This window comes from Monopterus albus, unplaced genomic scaffold (genome assembly GCF_001952655.1).
Source record: "Monopterus albus unplaced genomic scaffold, M_albus_1.0 scaffold378.1, whole genome shotgun sequence".
In the NCBI taxonomy this organism is placed as follows: domain Eukaryota; kingdom Metazoa; phylum Chordata; class Actinopteri; order Synbranchiformes; family Synbranchidae; genus Monopterus; species Monopterus albus.
In genome coordinates, this window is record NW_018128258.1 from 73,674 (window position 1) to 91,983 (window position 18,310).

General features: G+C 39.1%; 2 protein-coding genes across 2 annotated transcripts in view; both read right to left on the reverse strand.

The window, feature by feature from the left end:
- Positions 1-2,785, reverse strand: part of LOC109951350 (carboxyl-terminal PDZ ligand of neuronal nitric oxide synthase protein) — a 15,539-nt gene extending 12,754 nt beyond the window's left edge. The window contains exons 1-2 of the mRNA XM_020585814.1: positions 2,217-2,785; positions 1,330-1,401 (exon numbers count right to left, since the gene is read on the reverse strand). Of these exons, the coding sequence (XP_020441470.1) occupies positions 1,330-1,401; positions 2,217-2,321 (177 nt within the window). The 5' untranslated portion in view covers positions 2,322-2,785. The remainder of the gene's footprint in view (positions 1-1,329; positions 1,402-2,216) is intronic.
- Positions 2,786-12,973: 10,188 nt separating this feature from the next.
- Positions 12,974-14,367, reverse strand: rgs5b (regulator of G protein signaling 5b). Its single transcript, XM_020585815.1, has 5 exons — positions 14,241-14,367; positions 14,052-14,141; positions 13,886-13,947; positions 13,618-13,781; positions 12,974-13,516 (listed from the first exon to the last, which is right to left on the reverse strand). Exons 1-5 carry the CDS (start codon positions 14,282-14,284, stop codon positions 13,340-13,342), a joined length of 537 nt encoding a protein of 178 aa, XP_020441471.1. The 5' UTR covers positions 14,285-14,367; the 3' UTR covers positions 12,974-13,339.
- Positions 14,368-18,310: the final 3,943 nt, after the last annotated feature.

Genomic DNA, 18,310 nt, shown 5'->3' on the forward strand with positions numbered 1-18,310 from the left:
ATTCCCTGTCATATGCTCTTATCCAGTTCATCCATCTTAACTGTTGTGTGCATGTTTTTCTCCACATGCATTAGGGGCTTTGGGTGCTCAGGTGAAGGACACAGCTCCATCAGTGTGTGTTATCCAGGCTAACACTGCCACACATAAACTGGGACGAGAGGATCATCGATATTGACAAACACACACAGCTGTCAGCGATGAAGTGGAACACAAGATGTGTTCATGCCAGATTTTCATGCACATCAGCTGCCCCCAAAGCTCTACAGGTTGTTTCAGCTTACCACTATATGTAAATATACATACATACTATATACATATGCCATTTTAGAAAATCTTCTAAGGGCAAGTTAGCTTTTGAATATTCAGTCTGGGCCAATACAGAGCTCTGAACTGTTTATCTGTTTTGATCTAGTATCATTTTGTGTCATGTTTATTTTATTCATTTCATTATTTCTCCTATTGTGTTTTATTTTCCTCAGCTTAATCCAATTGGTCAAACTTCCTGATAGATAATACAGAAATTGCATTAGCATTTGTTTGTTTAAACACAGACTAAAAAGAATAATAGGCGTGTAGAGCAACAAGGTCTTTAACAGCCTTTGGATTACCTTGTGCACTGTATGGGTATAATGTTTTTCTATTTGAGCTGCTGTAGTAATTGTGTCCATTATCCACTCAAATCTGCAGGCAAGCACATTTATTCTGCATTATAAGAAAAATTATGCAAATCTAAAAATAATTATAGCAATGTTAGAGAAAATCTAATTCACCAAATCTTTGCCAGCACAATCAAATGGCCATTACCACGTACTGTACTCGAGGGATGAGGATTAAGTTGTTCCTGGGTGTCAGTGGGGATGTGGCCGACCTCCAAGTGACAGTAACTTGGCTACTTGATTAGATATAACAGCTGACAAGCAGCTAAATCATCTTCATCCAGTGCTTCTGGAACAACAAGGCATCACCAGGTTTCCACTGTCCTTGGTCTGACTAAAAACTGACTCTGGAGCTGTTTTTTTCTAATGGTATAAACCTGTGTGCTGTATCTATCCCCTGCCATAAAAACATCTGAGCTGCCCTATAAATTCTGGCATGATTTAAACTGCTCCTGACAACCCAGTGAATCCACCGAGTGCGTACTCTATAGTCTTACGCAGACTGGTGATGAGGATGTTGAGGGGAGTAAGAATTCTCTGAGCTCCATGGACCGGGCGAGACATAAAACACAGGATGGTCGCTGAGTCATTGTTAACACGTTTAGATTGCTGTTGTCACAGGGGTCAGGCTCAGTGGTCTGGTTGAGGGTTGTCACATATTTAAGCATCTTACTCTGATTCTCCTCATTGCAGCAACTATCTCCATTCGACTGCCAGGGCGTCCCACCTCCAAACTGCCAATGTACTGCAAAGTATAAGAGAAAGATTAAAGATGGGCAGTTTGAGGGAATGAATGCTCCTGGTTACTCGGCAACTTTTCCATACACTTTTGGAAACATTCCCTTTGATAAAGAGATCAATAACACATATATTAGGGCAAATATTAAAACTTTATTTGACAAAAATACCCCAAACTCTCATAAGATGTTCTGTGTTTATAATCTTTAAGAGAAATAAATTGTCTGCATTTGTCAAGCTATTTGGTTAAAACTATCCAAACATGTCACAACATGTTTCATTGTCAATTCATGTGCTAATTATTCTCCCCATTTATCAATCAGCCATTTAAAATTGTGTGAAAATTGCCATCACAATTTGTAGGAGAGGAAATTCACACATTCATTTCAGTCTTGTTTATTCTACCAGTTGGTCAAAATCCCAAAGAAATGCTGTTTCCCTACTACAGAGCAGACAAGCAGCAAATCTTACATTCCAAATCCTGAAACCTTGAACGTGTGGATTTTTGCAGAAAAACTGACTGATTCATTATAATAGCAGCCGAATGTCTTGTCTATGAACTAATCAATCGACTAAATGTTTGAGCTCCAAAGATGATTAAATTACAAACATTTCAGAGTCATGTTAAGTATTATAATGTCAGTAAACACCAGCATCACAACATCACATACAGTGATACAGACAGAGGTTATGAAAATACAGTACATGTAGTAGTTATCTTATTTTAATACATTATATGAATGGTCCTCGTTTTCATGTTTTGACACATGATGATCCACTGTTCCTTCAGAAAGTACAGTGTCTGTTCTGGAGTGTCCTTACCTTTGCCTCGAAGCACACACCATGTTTAAACACCTCCTCGTTGTGCATGGGGATCCTCAAATCGTGCGCATCATCCACTAAATTGTATTTGGTTACCCCTGGCATTGCCCAAATGATAGCGGACTGACTGCCGACTCTTGTTTTACGACAGCGCTAGAGACCTGCAGATATGCGCATCTCCTCCGGCGCTGCTCCCCACGCACTCTGGCCGGAGATACGCGTCACTCCGGAGGTCATCCGGTTTGAGATGCACACACGGAGTGATTGGCCAGTGGGTTGGTTAAAGCGCTGGTCGCTGTGCTCAGTTAGTGATTCCTTTACTCCGGTTTGAGGCACGGTGGAGAAACAGTAGATGCTGCCATCGCCGCTGGAGTCCCGATGACGCACGGATCAACACGGTTGTTTTTACCTCTTCGCACCGCGGTATCAATCTAGGACGTGATTCATCAAAGTGAGAGATCAGTATTCAGAAGCAATGGCGCATATTAGCCATTGAACTGGGTAAGAGAGCAAACAGATGAAGACGGACTCTGCGTGGAGCATATAGACTCAGCTGGTTGTCTGACATCTAGTGGCGTCACAGGGAACAAACAGGTCCTCACATCATTATCTCCCACTGGATTCCAGGAGCCCCCAGGTGTCCTTGAAGGGCACATGTATAAGAGGGTTAATATTGGCAAGTAGCTTAATTTCAAAGAAACTCCTGAACCTACAGTGGAGTTGGACAGCAACAACAGTGTTTCTCTGACAGAATGAATGAAGGAAGCATCAGCGGTTCTGCACTTAGCTGAAACAGAAACACACACTTTAACCTGATGGACACTTCACCACAGTTATAGCCACATGCTGTGGTGTTAGTGTATTCTGCTGTAAGTGCTCACACTCTGTGACCCTTCCTCTCCTGGTTGTCACACCTAGCTCCATCTTAAAGGGTAAAATCATCAAGAAGCAGAGATGGAACATATGATATGAAAACAGCCCTAAGATGATTTTGGAATATAGGTGTATAGGATATACATTGCTGAATGGACATAGATTTGAGGGAAGGATGATCTTTAGCCCGTTAGTTTTATCTGCAGTTTTAGAAAGATACAGTTTAGATACATCTTTAGCGAAGCATACTCGGTGTTGTCCCTGGCTCATCAAAGGAAATGCACCTCTTTCTTTTTCTCTTTAGTCCATGAGCTTTAGAAAGCATTGGGATAACAAATTAACCTGACATGTTTCCAATTTTAACTAGTGTTTGTCCTGCAGATATGAATATAAACCTGCACACGGGGCAGCAGAAACTAGCTGTAAACACAACACTGATGTCACATTTTCAACTAATGACTTCAGCTTTAAAACAAAAGTTGAAGTGCAGTAGAGTAGATGAATGGCATTTGTAACTGCCATGATGTAATTTAGAGTGCCTATCACTTGTATTTGTATTATAAATGTACTTAATGACCATGTGAAAACAAAATGAATCAGTCACAGCATGGTCTAAAAACAGTTAAATAATGATCTGAAACTGAATATTCAGATGATAATACTGTCTCTTCATCACTCCAAGCAACCCCTTTGTTACTGTCATTTTAACATAAAGCATTCACTTTGTACACTTAATTTTATTTCAGTTTCTTTGTTGACTTATAGGACAAATACAGTAGGTAACTGTCATTAACTTGTGTAGCCCACTGCCCCAGAAATGTTCAGCCACAGATAATAGATCTTCAATCATGTTTTCTGTCCAACAGGTGGCAGCAGAGCTCTTTGCATCTCACAGGACGTAAAGCTCTTAATAGCAAAAATAAAACAAGCTGAAAAGACAAACAATAGCTTTGTGTATCAGGTGTAGTTCTATTATCCATGTTTTTTATGTTTTTGTGCAGCTTGTCATCTCTTGACCTGCGACAGGAACTCTGAGTGATTGTTGTACTCTCCTGTCTCACTATAAGGCACAAAGGGACTCTATTAAGGTCCAAATGACCCAAGTGCTCTGCTGCATCACAAAATCTCCACCCTCTCTGTGTGTTTTTTGGGATACAAGTGTCTTGCTTCTGTGTTTTTCGGCACAAAGTGTTCTTGAACAGAACAGAATTACTGCATCACATGCTAGAGGAGGCAGAGAGGAGGTAAATGGTCTTATTTCAAGCAGTTGATGTCTTGCTTGTCACTATCAGTTCATTCAGCCTGAGTGGCTGTTTTCTACACCTGCTGTCTTGTCTGAGCTGCTACAATGTCTTGTGACATGGCTGTCATATGTTTACAGTTCACTGGGGTCACTTGTGATGCTGTACTACCACAGAAAACAACCAAAGCTTCTTGAGAATGCATGTATAAGATGGTGAAGTTATTTGAACACTGAGCATGAGGTAAATCACCCATCAACTGTTTATTTGGTTGTGAGTCTGCAGTGAGTATTAAGGGTTACCTCTCTTATCTGCCTTGCAACTTGAGGCTGGACAGACTGCATCAGAGCAATGCAAGGAGCTACTCTAGTGTCTCCATTTTTGGAGTTCTTTTTGGAGTGTGTCAGATTTGGCTTTTCCCCCTCTGTTGTTTGTATTGTTCAAATGCAAACAATAGAAATAAAAATGAGAATTCAAAAGAATTTGTGATTGCACCAATTTGGTGTATCTGACAGAAATGCAGGGGTGTAAATAATTTTGGCCTTGATATTTTGACCAGTGGTTCGAGATTAAAAGAAGACACAAGATGCTACGTAAAGCCTGTGAAAACAAAGAACTTGCAAAAAAATATGATAAAAAAAATCTACTTAATTAGAGAAATCATCTTAAATCAGCAACTTAAGGAAAAGACAAGAAGATGAATTATTCAAAACACTAAAAAAGTGAACACTAGTTTATCAAATACATTAAAAGAAGGATACAGTTTTAAAATCCAGGGTCTTTACTGGGCAAAGGGCATCACACACATACTTAACAAAATGATCAGCTGTGCCTTGAGATCGTCCCAGCAAAGACTGCCCAACCTAAACATAGGGGGGAATCTAACAAGCTGCACTTGAAACTAATTGAAAACAATCAGGGGTTTATGGTTGACCTGCAGCTTTGCAGCACCATCTTAGTTTAATGTGTTAGTAAGCTAAGATTTGCAAATGAGAATGCTAATAAAAATGAAGACCAAGACAAATTCAGGGCAGCGCGGTGGTGCAGTGGTTAGCGCTGTTGCCTCACAGCAAGTGGGTTCTGGGTTTGAGCCCCGGCCAACCTAGGGCCTTTCTGTGCGGAGTTTTCTCCCCGTGCTTGCGTAGGTTTTCTCCGGGTGCTCCGGCTTCCAAAGACCTACGGCTTAGGTTGATTGGTGTCTCTAAATTGCCTGCAGGAGTGTGTGTGTGTGAGTGGTTGTTTGTTTGTCTGTGTGTTGACCCTGCGATGGGCTGGCGACCTGTCCAGGGTGTACCCTGCCTTTTGCCTGCAGCTGGCTGGGATTGGCTCTGTGACCCCATTTGGGACTAAGCGGTTTAGAAAATGGGTGGATGGATGGAAGTGCTTATTCATCTTTACTGACTACTCTTTTGGCTCATCACTACTATTTTCAGAATTCTTCACAGTGAACTTTCTCCTGAGACACTAAATATTATGACCACACCACTGTCTGCTGGATGGGAGAGAATTCGGTCCTTATAATAAAAGTGTGTTGGTGCCTGGGGAGTCTGGAGACAGGCAGCGGGTGAGGGTATGCAACATATACAGTGCAGAGACTGGAACAATGTGCGCAGAGTAACATTTTAATACAGAAGTGAGTGTGTGGAGCCATTTGACATTTTGGGACATATGCTTATTTACTTTCTTGCTAGAGTTGGATGAGAAGTTCACTGACACGTTCATGTACACTAGATATGTAGAAGAAGTAGACATTTGGCTTCTGTCATTCCTCATTTAACATAACACAAGAAAGTTTCATGAAACCTGAGCAGCAGAAATTTTTCAAATAAATTAATAAGACTGAACATCTTGTTGGGTCACAACAAGACTTTCCACTAGACTGAAAAACTTTCTTTCCGACTGCCATCAGACTCCTAAACAGCTGATAATAAAATATATATAAATAAAATATTTTTATTTGCTTCCTCCACTTGCTGCTTTAAATTTCCTTAGATTTGTGATTTTACTGCCTATTTAGATTTGTGTTATTGCTCATCTACTTTATATTTCACTTGTATTATGTGGCATTCATGTGGATGGCAAAGTAAGAATTTCATTGTACAGGGAAACACGTTTTCTAACTGTGCATATGACAAATAGACACTTTGAACCTTGAACAGTGAAGAGCACAATGAGCAAGGCTCTTAGAATCAGACACTGCACTTCCCATGTGCATATTTTTAAATGTGTGTCTGCTACCCAAAATCCCACCGCACTTGTTGAGAAAGAAGGAAGTGTCCTGCACAAGCCTAAGCCATAGACATGTAAAGATGGACATTGTGACAGCTCCCGGAAATGAAACTGCTGCGAGTCGGTCGCCGCCTGGTGGCTGTTTGCGGTATAGGTCATAAATCCCACCTTCTTCATGTTAGTGGATGGGACGTGAGGCAAACTAACAACTCAAAGGACAAATGAAATAAAATGTTCCCTGAGGTGATTTCTGTCATTTTGGGTAGATATTATCACAGAGATTTCACTACAAATGCTCATTTTTCTGGAAAGTTTGTTTTTAATATTTGATTATATAAAAAGGGGAGGGCTGATTTGACCAGTGGTGGAAAGTAACTAAGTAAATTTACTCAAGTACTGTACTTAAGCACAATTTTGATGTATCTGTACTTTACTTCAGTATTTTCATTTTCTATTACTTCATACTGTGACTTCACTACAGTTTAGAAGTGAATATTATACTTTTTACTCCATTACATTTATTTTATAAATTTAGTTACTTTTCATAACTAGATTATTAAAAATATTGTATAATTTTAAGACTTCATTGATCTATGGTGGAAACTTCACAAGCTACCCAGCAGTAATTCAAATTATGTGTCATCCAATTTTATATACAGTCTATGGCCTAAGCACACAGACATCCATACCATATACTCCTCCTTTCATACCTTTGGTCAGTTTAAAACATCCACTCTGTCTGGTTTGATTTAAACGTTTTTGGACTGTACATAAACCAAACTCCGCTGAGAAAAGTCAAAAACTGTACCTTCCCTGGCATCACTGAGGTGAGTAATCATTATTTACTGTATATTACCTGATCCCCTGTTGGATTCAAATGGCATCTTGTAATGATATAATGCAGACCAGATGCTGAAATAACAAATCCTGTGAGTTAGACTCTCATATCTCACACCAGTGTTTTAAGATCACCTATCACACATAATAATAACGCTGAGTGTTGTTAACAGGCTATTTTCAACAAGAGGACACACTGGATTTTATTTATAGTAGCCTATGTCTTTATTTTGCCACCAAAATGAAAATGAGTTTAAGCTCTTGTAGTTTAATTGAGTATTTTGGAGTGATCGTTGGGTTGTGGCGACGAGCTGTGCTGGGTTTGTTCCCTTGGTAACTGGTGGTAACTATGGCTGTAGCGCTTTCTTTTTTACACCACTCTACAAGCACTGTCGGTGACATCACTCACAATATGTTTTAAAAAGAGCATACTGACTCATGTCTGTGGTGAAGTAGCACCACTGTTTAACAGAGCTCCATCCGTTTTGTGCCACATTATGTCCCCACCTTCCTGACAGTTAAAATTGTCCACCTAAACTGATCCATGCTTTAGAGACATGGGTTCAGCGTCTCCCATTCCAGCCCATCAAGCTGTGGGACCTGTCTGTGTTTACAGTATAACTCCTGACTGCTTAGAAAATAATGTATTGAAAGAAAATCGTTTTTAAATAATCATGCATATGCACAAGCGTATTATGGTTGTTTCTGGCTAGCCTGCATGGAACAGCTACAGTATTTTAAACCTGAAAATGAAGCTTACATCTCGGTTTTCACAACAGTCAAATGAACACATAGTCTGACACAGAAATTGGTTGGGCAGTTGGCCGGTAATTTAGTTCTTATAGATGATGAGATCTAATTTTAGAGCTAAATTGTATTTCTCTTCTCAATTCATGCACTGATTTATATATCCTTTTGTAGAATGAGTTTGATGGCTTTATTTAAAGGTGAGAAGCAACACTACAGCACAGTGTCTATATTTGGTTTAAGTATTTTCAGTGGGTCATTTTGACATGGCAGGAGATGAAAGGAGAGAGAGAGGAAGGACGACATGCAACAAAGGTCCTTCGCCGATTCAATTCGGGGATGTTGCAGTTGTTACTTGTTTCTTTTGTGGAAGGGGAAAGAACGATTTGTACTTTCAGTTTCAGCCCTACAGCATCATTAGGTGACTGACAAAATACATTTAGAAAGATAAGCTTGATACATTTTTATTATCATCCTAACACTACACTGAGTTACTGTAAAGAGGCTGTCCATATGCACTAAATCATTTTCTTCTTCAGCTGTGTCCCACACTTATTTTCTTGCTGTGTTACTGTAAGTGGTTTTCTAAAGCCCTGAGTGGCTTTTCTGTCTTATAGCTTGCTTTGGCAGGTGGTTTCTTGTTCTTTTGCCAAGAGAAGTTAAAGAAAAAGTTCATAAAGTTGACCTCCAGTCATGTAGCTTCTCATAATGTTAATTTAACCTTACATGTTTTTCTTTGTCTTTGATTAATTCTCTTTTTAAAAAAGGTTAAGGGAGTTGTAGCATACAGACTTGAAATCATTTTTGACTCAGTCGTTCATCCATCCATCCATCCATCCATCCATTTTCTATACTGCTTAGTCCTAAATGGGGTCATAGGGGGCTGGAGCCAATCCCAGCCGGCTGCGGGCATCAAACCTTCATGCACCTGTTTAATTTAGTAGTTTAGAGTACTACAAATACTTATAGCATATATTCTTTCCCCCCTAAAAGTCCCTGTATGAAGATGTTTTCCTGGACTGAAATATTAACCTTTCTTTGGGTTTATGATTTACTACTGTCTTGAGCAGCAGTTTCAGTTCTTGGTGTTTCTGTTCTGCACACATGCCATTGGTATATGTATTTAATGTTCACAGTGACAACATTAAGGCACTATTTGTCACTGGATGTTTTGAAATAATACAATAATGAAGTCTTTAACATTCAGTCTTCACCTAGTATTGGGACTTTGTCAAATTAACTACATGAATTTAAAGTAAATAAAGAAGATCTGTGATCAATCAGAAAACTTTCAGTCTCACATATGGTAACACAACTATTGAACTGTTTTTAGTGGTGGAAAGTATATAAGTACATTTATTAAGGTGTACTTAAGTACATTTTGAGATTGTTGTGTGTTCAACGAGTATTTCTATTACAATAAATAAATATATATATAATATTATAGATAAGTACCTTAATGTTTAACATAAAGATATTTTGATGCTAATACCTATGCACTTCAATTTTAAATGCAGGAGTATTTGTATACTGTGTATTGTACTTTTAGTTGAGTACAAGCTGTGATCTTCGATCACTGACTGTGTGTGGAGTGGGATTTAAAACCATAAAATTCAGTTCTTGGAGAAAGACTATGGTGGACGTCTAATATTTTGCTAAAGCAAGGGGAGAAATATTTCGTACTGTGTTTCACTGTGTCATTATAGCTGAAAAAAGATGAAGAAAAACATTAATGTAGTACAAGAAATGAGCTAAAAGTCCAGTCACACTCTGACCAGCATCAGATTCACAAAGTTCACATTATTTTGTCCACCCACCTGCATGCAGTTACACTCATCACCCAAAAATATATAGCTTGCTGTAACAATATGTTAATTTTGCTTGTGTATTCATTAGAGTAGGAACCCTACAGCCAGACATTGTTACTGTTAGCTTTAAATTTTCTTCTATATCTATCAAATACCTATTCAAGTTGGTGCCACAGTTTCCTCCAGGCATAAAATACCACTTAATTCAACCGTATCTTTGTGTGTGCTGCTGCTTTGTGAATATTTGTGTTATTTGTTTTCATTTACTGTAGTTTAAAAGGTCAAAACGTTCCAGACTACACCCTTGTGATAGCGCAGTAGGTCATGTTTCACAAAAATAAAAAAGTCTAAACAAGTCCTGCAGCTGTGCCTGATCAGGTCTCTACATGCATCTTTATTTTCCAAAGTATGAGCTGAGTTCAGTAGTTTAAATTAGAGATTAATCATGAACATCTGCTCAGACAGAATGCTGCCCAAAGGGAAAATCATACTTGTAAATATACTGTATGTGTAACATCAGCTGGTGTAGCAAAGAGTAAACAACAATTAAAAGTCACTTCCATCTGTTTTCTGAGGAACGGTTTTGAAAGATACATCAGCGTTTCTTCACTTGATCTCTGTTAGGCTGCAGTATGTCCAGGTTAAGAAGAGACCTCATTATACATCACCTCTGTGTGAAAATGACAGAGTGAAAAAGGGATGGTTTAGAGGAACGACCTCTGTCATGGTCCATGAGTGTGAGAGATGGTAATGACTTCGCCCTCATCTCTTTAGGGACTGAGTGTTTAAACAGGGGTTGGCCGTAAAACAGAGCGTAGGAAGGGGAGATGATAGATGGTATGAGAACAGAGGGAAGGGGCTGATTTACAAAAGGGAGTGGAGGCTGCTCTGACTAACAGGCCGTGAGTGGCTGCTAAGGTAGTAAACAAACCTGTCTGTGGAGGTGCTCAGTAGCTGGCTGCTGTCTCCATGGCAACCAGCCCTTACACTCAGAAGCTTCCCAGCATTTGTGGACACACACACACAAATGCAAGCATGTGCACACACAACTCAAATCTTGCCTTAACGTAAATATACAACACCTAAGTGAATAGTTCCATATTTTGGGAAACAAGCCTTTGGAAGTTGCAGTCAGTGGCTAGTTAGCTTAGCATAGAATAGAATAGAATAGAATAGAATAGAATAGGAAGCCTTTATTGTCATTGAACAAGTACAACAAAATTTGAATTGCTACTTCTAAAATAACCCATGCAATTTTAAAACCTTCAAAGAGATGACCAATATACACAATACACACAACTCATAAACTAATAAATACTTTAAAATAATAAAGAAGTAGTTTTCTGTTAGTTATTGCAGAGAATGAATGTTGAACCTAAAACAATGTGAATTCATTTGACCTTTTTATGAACTGGTAGAGTTTAAAAGTTTGATTGTCCAGGGACAGAAACTGTTCTTAAGTGCATTTGGCTTTTGATGCTTCTGTGCCACCTACCAGAGGGAACATTTTGTGGGAAGGGAAGGGTCTTTTATTATTTTCCTTGCTGTACAGAGACAGTATGAACTCAACCTGTCCTCCAGAGAAGTCAGGAAGAAGCCTCTGATTTTTTCTGCCATTTTTATAACCTTCTGCAGTGTTTTTCTATCTGCAGCTGAGCAGCTTGCATACCACGCCATAATGCAGTAATGCAAGTTGAAATGAGAGGAACAGTTCTGCAGTACTCGGGTCCAACACAAGTCCTGATTTTCACGAGTTGTGCTTCAACTTGGACTTAAACACAAGATTCAGAAGGTGGAGACTTTTTTTTGCAACAGGTCATAATAATTTGGCATTAGATATTGATATTATAACCTGTATGCCCTCACTATGCTGTATCAAGAACCCTTCCTTCAAAGTGTGTTTGGCTACTGTGGCACACAGAGAGTAAGTAAACAGCAAGAGCCATGTCACTTGTGTTTAATGTAGACCTTAATGATGGGGACTCGACTCGGACTGTTCTTTGGTGACTTGGACTTGAACACTGGGAACTCAATACTCGATTAGGACTTGAGGTTTAGTGACTTGACTACAACAATGGGGCAGGGGAAATAGGTTGGCAGGTTGTATATTGCGTTAGCCTTTACCCTCATCTAACCCAATCTTAACCCTGATACACAAAGTGCATGTATGTTGGGTTTGATTGCACATTCTTCACCTTAAAAACTCCACACAAAACTCTCCTCAAGGTCCTTTTAGCAGCTGCTCTGGAGTTTTTGATTATGTCACACACTCTTTAGTCGTTTGATATTTTTTAGAGTTAGATGAAAGATTAATACCACTGTCTGTAAATATGTAACAGGAGCCAGGAGATGGTCAGTGTGGATTAGCGCACATACTGGAAACAGATGGTATCCATCTACCAGCACATCCAAAGCTCACTACTGTATTTCACAAATTATATTTCCTTTGACCGAGCCAGTCTTTATGCTGAGCTGTCTCTAGACATACCTGATGTTTATCAGACACAGGTACTATCAAGCTTCTCATCCAACTCATGGCAAGAAAGTAAACTATCCCTTTAAGGATTTCACGTCCCATTGGATTATGAAAAACAAACTAAAATGTAACAGAATTCTATTTACAGTAAATATATCTATATTTACTGTATGTTAGTTGGGTTCCTGCTACACTCATGACCTCTTGAAACATGTTTAATGCTAGTATATATTTTATATGTCATCTGTTATGACCTCTCTGACTTGTGTTTCCTGTTTGTGACTGTACATATGTGATGAAACTAGTTTCCCATTCTGGTGATCTATATTAAAGGTGCAACAAAATAGTGATCCTTGTCTCTGGAAACCTATCCATTACATTTATTTTCACATACATAACTTACAGACTGTACACTGTGTACTGAACACATAAATAACATATACTGTAACATAAATAGATTTTTGTCAACTGGCAAACAGGCGCACAATAAAAAAAGTATTTTAAATAAATAACAAATAAATAAATAATTTTTGTTGTGGCTTCCAGTGGTAGTTTTGTTGTGTAACTCATTTCTCTTTCTCAGCATCTTATAATTTATGCCACTGTGACCGCCGTTCATGCAGCCTTGCATGTGCAGTATGCTTGTCTGTCAGAGGCAGACGTCGCCCACATCTTAGTCTGTGTCAGTCTCTTCTCACAGCCTCATTCAGCCTTTAGCCTCCAGCTTGGAGTTGAACCTGCATGTGCGGAACCTCTGGTCTCCAGAATAACTCCACATCCCAGCACCAAACTTTCTGGACTAACGTATTTGTTCCATTTGAACCTTTCCCGTCTTTCTACTTATGTCCCTTTGAGGAGTGAGCAAATCACCTCTGGCACTTGCAGGACAGTTAAAAAAGAAAAAAAAGTCTATTAGCCTGTCTTGGTCTTTCTGCTAAGCTCCAGGTAGGCGGAGGATTTGAGGAAGCGAGGGTAGCAGTCCTTCTCCATCAGAGTGTAGATTTTGGCTTGGGCCAGGTTGAAGCAGGACTGGCAGGGGTGTTCCATGTTCTCCTTGGTGACTGCTTTGGTTGCATGGTCCAGATTAACCTGTAGGAGAAGAAGTAGCGAGGTGATTATTAGCATGACAGCATGATAGGATTAAAAAACAGTGACAGAGCATCTGAATATGTTTGTTATTTCATATTTACCTCTCGGGGTGCATCAGAAGCAACAAACTCGTCGTAAATTTGTTTTGCCTTGCTGGAGAGTTTTGAGGGCTTAGATGCCCTGTAGTCTTCACAAGCCAAGTAGAAGGCAATGTTTTCCTCACTGAACTCAGAGGCCAGGAACTCTCTGAACAGGCACAGTCCATCTGGAAAGAGGAGAAGAGCCTGGGTTAAGGTCTGTTAGTCATCTTAAAACATCTGAAATGATGGAAACTTTTGCATACAGTGTGAGCTGAAGGTTTATACTTACTTTGGCTGGACAACAGTTTCCCAAATGACTCCTTCCATTTCTGAGGGTCATTGACAGTTAACCTGCAGCACCAAGCAAACATAGTTAGAAAACACTCTAAAAATCACCATGGTCTGCTATGATTTTACTGACATGCCTACTGAGAGAATCTGAATGTGTGGTTCACCTCAGTTTGTCGCTTTTCTTTGACTTGCCAGTGATACTGTGATCTGTCTTCTGTAGTAAACTTCCAAACAAGTCTTTCAGCTCCTTTGCCCTGCAAAAACAAAGCAAGAGAAAAGGTTACAAAAATTACTGGGCACTAATACAAAGTCAGTAAAGTTAATCAGAAAACAGAAAACCTTCTGGATCGCACCTCTCCAGGCAGGCGACGGGCAGTGATTCAAGTCCTCCGCACATGATGAGATGTTTTCCTGCTCACAGGTAGATAGTTGTAGAGTATGTTACAGCGCTGTCTTCCTTCTTGTGAGTGAGTGAGTTAGCTGTCAGCTCGTCTGCTATTTGTGTGGGAGAAGGGACTTTTTATAGCATAGTCCACACTGTGACATCACGGCCCTCAGCCAATGAAAGGAGACATGTAGGGGGAGGAGGAGATGCCTCGACACTAATTTCCATCTAAACTACTTCTTCTTCCTACTGAAGAACATTACAGAACGTTACAGAATTAATTCACAACTCTTAAATGTCTTTATGCTGCAGGGTGTGTGTGATGTTGAGGGGTGCTTGCCCGTGTTATTATACTTAAATAGACATGAGGTGGAGAACCAGACATTCTCACAGGGACAGAAAATCCCCTAACATGAGGACAGGCCTTTAACCGAAATTATGTTTAGTCTCATGACTTGGGTCAACGAGCTCTCATGTCAAAATGATTAAAGAAGTCTGTGCGTGAATTCCAAAATGACCCAAATGAATCATTTGGCTGAAGTGGACCATCATCAGCTCCATTACATAAGTGAAAATACTGATAACACAAGCTAAAATACCCCTGTGCTATTCAGTGGAAATCACGTAGCTCATCAACCTAGACAAACAGATTTGGGACAATGCAATTTTTCAGATCATTTAGCTTAAGAAGTAGAACAACATTCTCAACCCATGAAATATCACTTAATTATTTTGTGAAGAGTTTGGAGATACATACATGGTGTTATTATTTTTATTTTGATTGATGTAATAACATGTACACAACAGAGTCATTTACTTTGTATACTTGTTAGGTAGTTTACCCTGAAAAAAACTAAATAAAGCAGAAGGAAATTATCACACTCTAATACAAAATATAACACAAATCATTCAGTAGGTTTCTTCTCACAGCTCTCACTACATAAAAACTACTAAACAAATATTCTGTGGGCCCAAAAGTCCCATTTGATTTATTTATTTAAATGTAATTTAATGGATGTATTTATTCTTTTTAACCTCGCTAGGGTTTTCCTTAGTGGAGAGAATGATTTAATGGAACTTCTTATATTGTATGTGTTGTAAAGGAAGACCTTGCACAGTCTCTGTCTGGGCAGTCATTTCTGTCTCCTGTCTGTCTCGTTCTGACCAGATAGCAGTGTGCATATGTAGCATCAGGATGGAGAAACCCATTATGTATTGAATCAGAAAAAAATCTAAATTTGCACTGGACTGAGAGCCAATAATGGGCTAATGGTGAACTCTGTTATTAGGTCATTTTCTCAGTGATTTTACAGGAAATTGCACAGGAAAGCCTAAGTCAGGCAGCCGGATGAAAAGGTAGCAAGCTCATTGAAAGTGTGTTAGCAGACTTCCTCCATCAGCAGCCTGAACAATACCTCCCTTTCAACCGCCTGCTTTATCTGACTCAACTCTGGGTGTCAATGGCAGGTCACTTCAGTAATGAGCTGCTCCCCTGCTTCTTTAACTATAATACATATACAAGCTTTGCAAGAGAAAGAACATCCTAAGAAAATCCTCAACTGCGGCATCCACCAAAAAAGGAACTGCAGCTTTTTGGTACTTTAGGGAAGAGGCTTTAGTTTGACTCCAAGTAGAAAGGTGACACTTCAGATGGTTTTAGTTCTTCATGCAATATCCAGCACTGTAAAACTACAAAAACACAAAGACTAAACTATTTTTTCAGGAGAATTTTTGAGCTTGGATGCTAAGATAGAGGACATAGGGTATTTTACATAAAATCAAAACAGAGACTTCAGACGAGGTATTGTAATACATCACACAGTGAGTTTATGAGAGGATCTTTGTATATGTCCAGATATGTTCAAATAGAGCTAAAAAGAATGAACACACACACACACACACACACACACACACACACACACACACACACACACACACACAGCTGTAGATTTAACATTGTGCTTTACAAAACAGCAGAAAACTGTGCTGAAAGACAAACTTCAGGCACTCTGCAGTCAGCCAGGGGTCTGTTATCACAGTGTTGTTCAGGCCATCGTGGCTCAAACATGTTGCATTCCTGAGCCAGCCTTCTGTGCTGAAAGCTACTTGACATATTGTAAACATGTTTTCAGTTGCTGTTTTTCATCACAGGTCTTATACAGTACAAAACAGGAGCTGGGTGGGTTTCTTGCAAAGAAAACATGTTATTCTCATTCATCTCACAGTCATGTTGTTTCCATTTAGAAATACAGTGTTTCATTATTGCAGATATTGGACAACACTGTGAGGAAACACTTAGTTTTCACAATGCAATATATGGATATTTCCATTTAATACACTATACCATTGAATCCAAAACCACTGTCTTAGTTAACATTTGCTGCTTTATCCTTCACATCTTATTTAACTTGAATTGCTTACTGCCATCATTTTTATTAAACCTTACCTACTAACCCTGAACATGTCTATTATTCTCCTTTAAGTAATCATATAATTTATGTTATACCATATCACCAGAAGCTCTGTGTTATCTAACAGCACAATAGGATCCTGATGTCTACTCCCCCCTTATTGTGCCAGTGACACAAATACACTCCCTGCCCAACTGACTTTGTAATATGTGTGTTTTATGGGTGTTTTGTGTATTATCATCATTAGTTTGGTTGCTATCTGGGTTAGCTAAGAAAGGCATGAGTAAGAAAGACACAAAGGCATCGTCACATAAATAAATATTCTTTGGCTCAGAGAAAACAGCACAGAGAAGTCATATGAGCCCACAGTGTGATGATGCTGTTCAACACTATTAACATAATTTAGGTCATAAACAGTTACATAAACTCTTACAGTCAGCAACTTTGACCCAGAAATGTCTAATTTTGCTTTACAAAGAAAATGCATAATAAAATACAGCATGACTTGTCTCATTTTGCAAAGGTTTTTTTGGCCTCTAACAAATGAAGATGTAGTCTATAATAAGGAATTTGGTCAGTAGGGCTCCAGACTGCGAGCGATCACGACCAAACTCATTTAAAGTGTGGATGACTTGTTTCTGACTACACATGAATGACTGTCCTAATGTCACTGTAGAAATTCTGGACGTTTCTGAACCAAAAAAAACAATCTCTGTGATACTGTCATCAGATTGTATAAGGGTCTGTTTCTTGTCTCACACAGCAGGCTTCCAATCTTTCAAATGTGTCAAGCCAACTTTGAGACACAGGTGTCCTCCCCAGATCCCCTCTTATGATTCGAGTCTATTTTTCCTTTGGCGCAAAATCTCCACAGACAGCTGCTTAAATCGTGCAGATCACCTTTTGTTTATGTGTTCCATACTTTTTACTTGAATCTGTTCTGACTGATCACTGTGAAGTGTCTGGTTTCACTTTCCCCCCGCCCTTTGTGTCGAGATGAGGAAATCAATAGGCTAAAATTAATTACTTTGTATATAACAACAGTAGGTTTGCTGTTGTTCAGTCTGGTGAAGTCCAGTTGCTGTCCTCCTGCTGACAGACAGCTGTTCTGATGACCAACTCTCACTCATACATTGAAAGTCAACCTATGTCTAGTGTGAAATCCCAGTTTGATATTGCCCAACTATTGCGTTTAGGTGTAATGGCATTATGGGGAATGCCTTGGCAGAGGTTTGCATTCTCTGAGTGCTGTCTAGTTTAACAAAGATATGCATCGTATAGCTACTTAACTTGCATTAAAAATATATAAAATATAGCCTCTTACTGAACACTATCACTGTACAGCCTATGTTCAGTATATACTGTATTACAGTTGCAGGTTAAGGCTTTTTGTTTTGCTTGTTTTTGTTAATGGACGTTTTTCCATTTACTGTATTTTGTTTCTTACCTACAGTACCTCATTTGTTTTTGTGTTTTTGACTTGGCTATTGTAAGACCAGACTTTCCCTGTGGTGTAGGTACTCTATCCAACTGTCTATAGCTAGTTTAATTTTGTGCAATGGTATGTGAGAATTGAGTAGTGAAAGTAAGTGAAGTACAGTCATATTCTAAGTAAAATCTTATACCA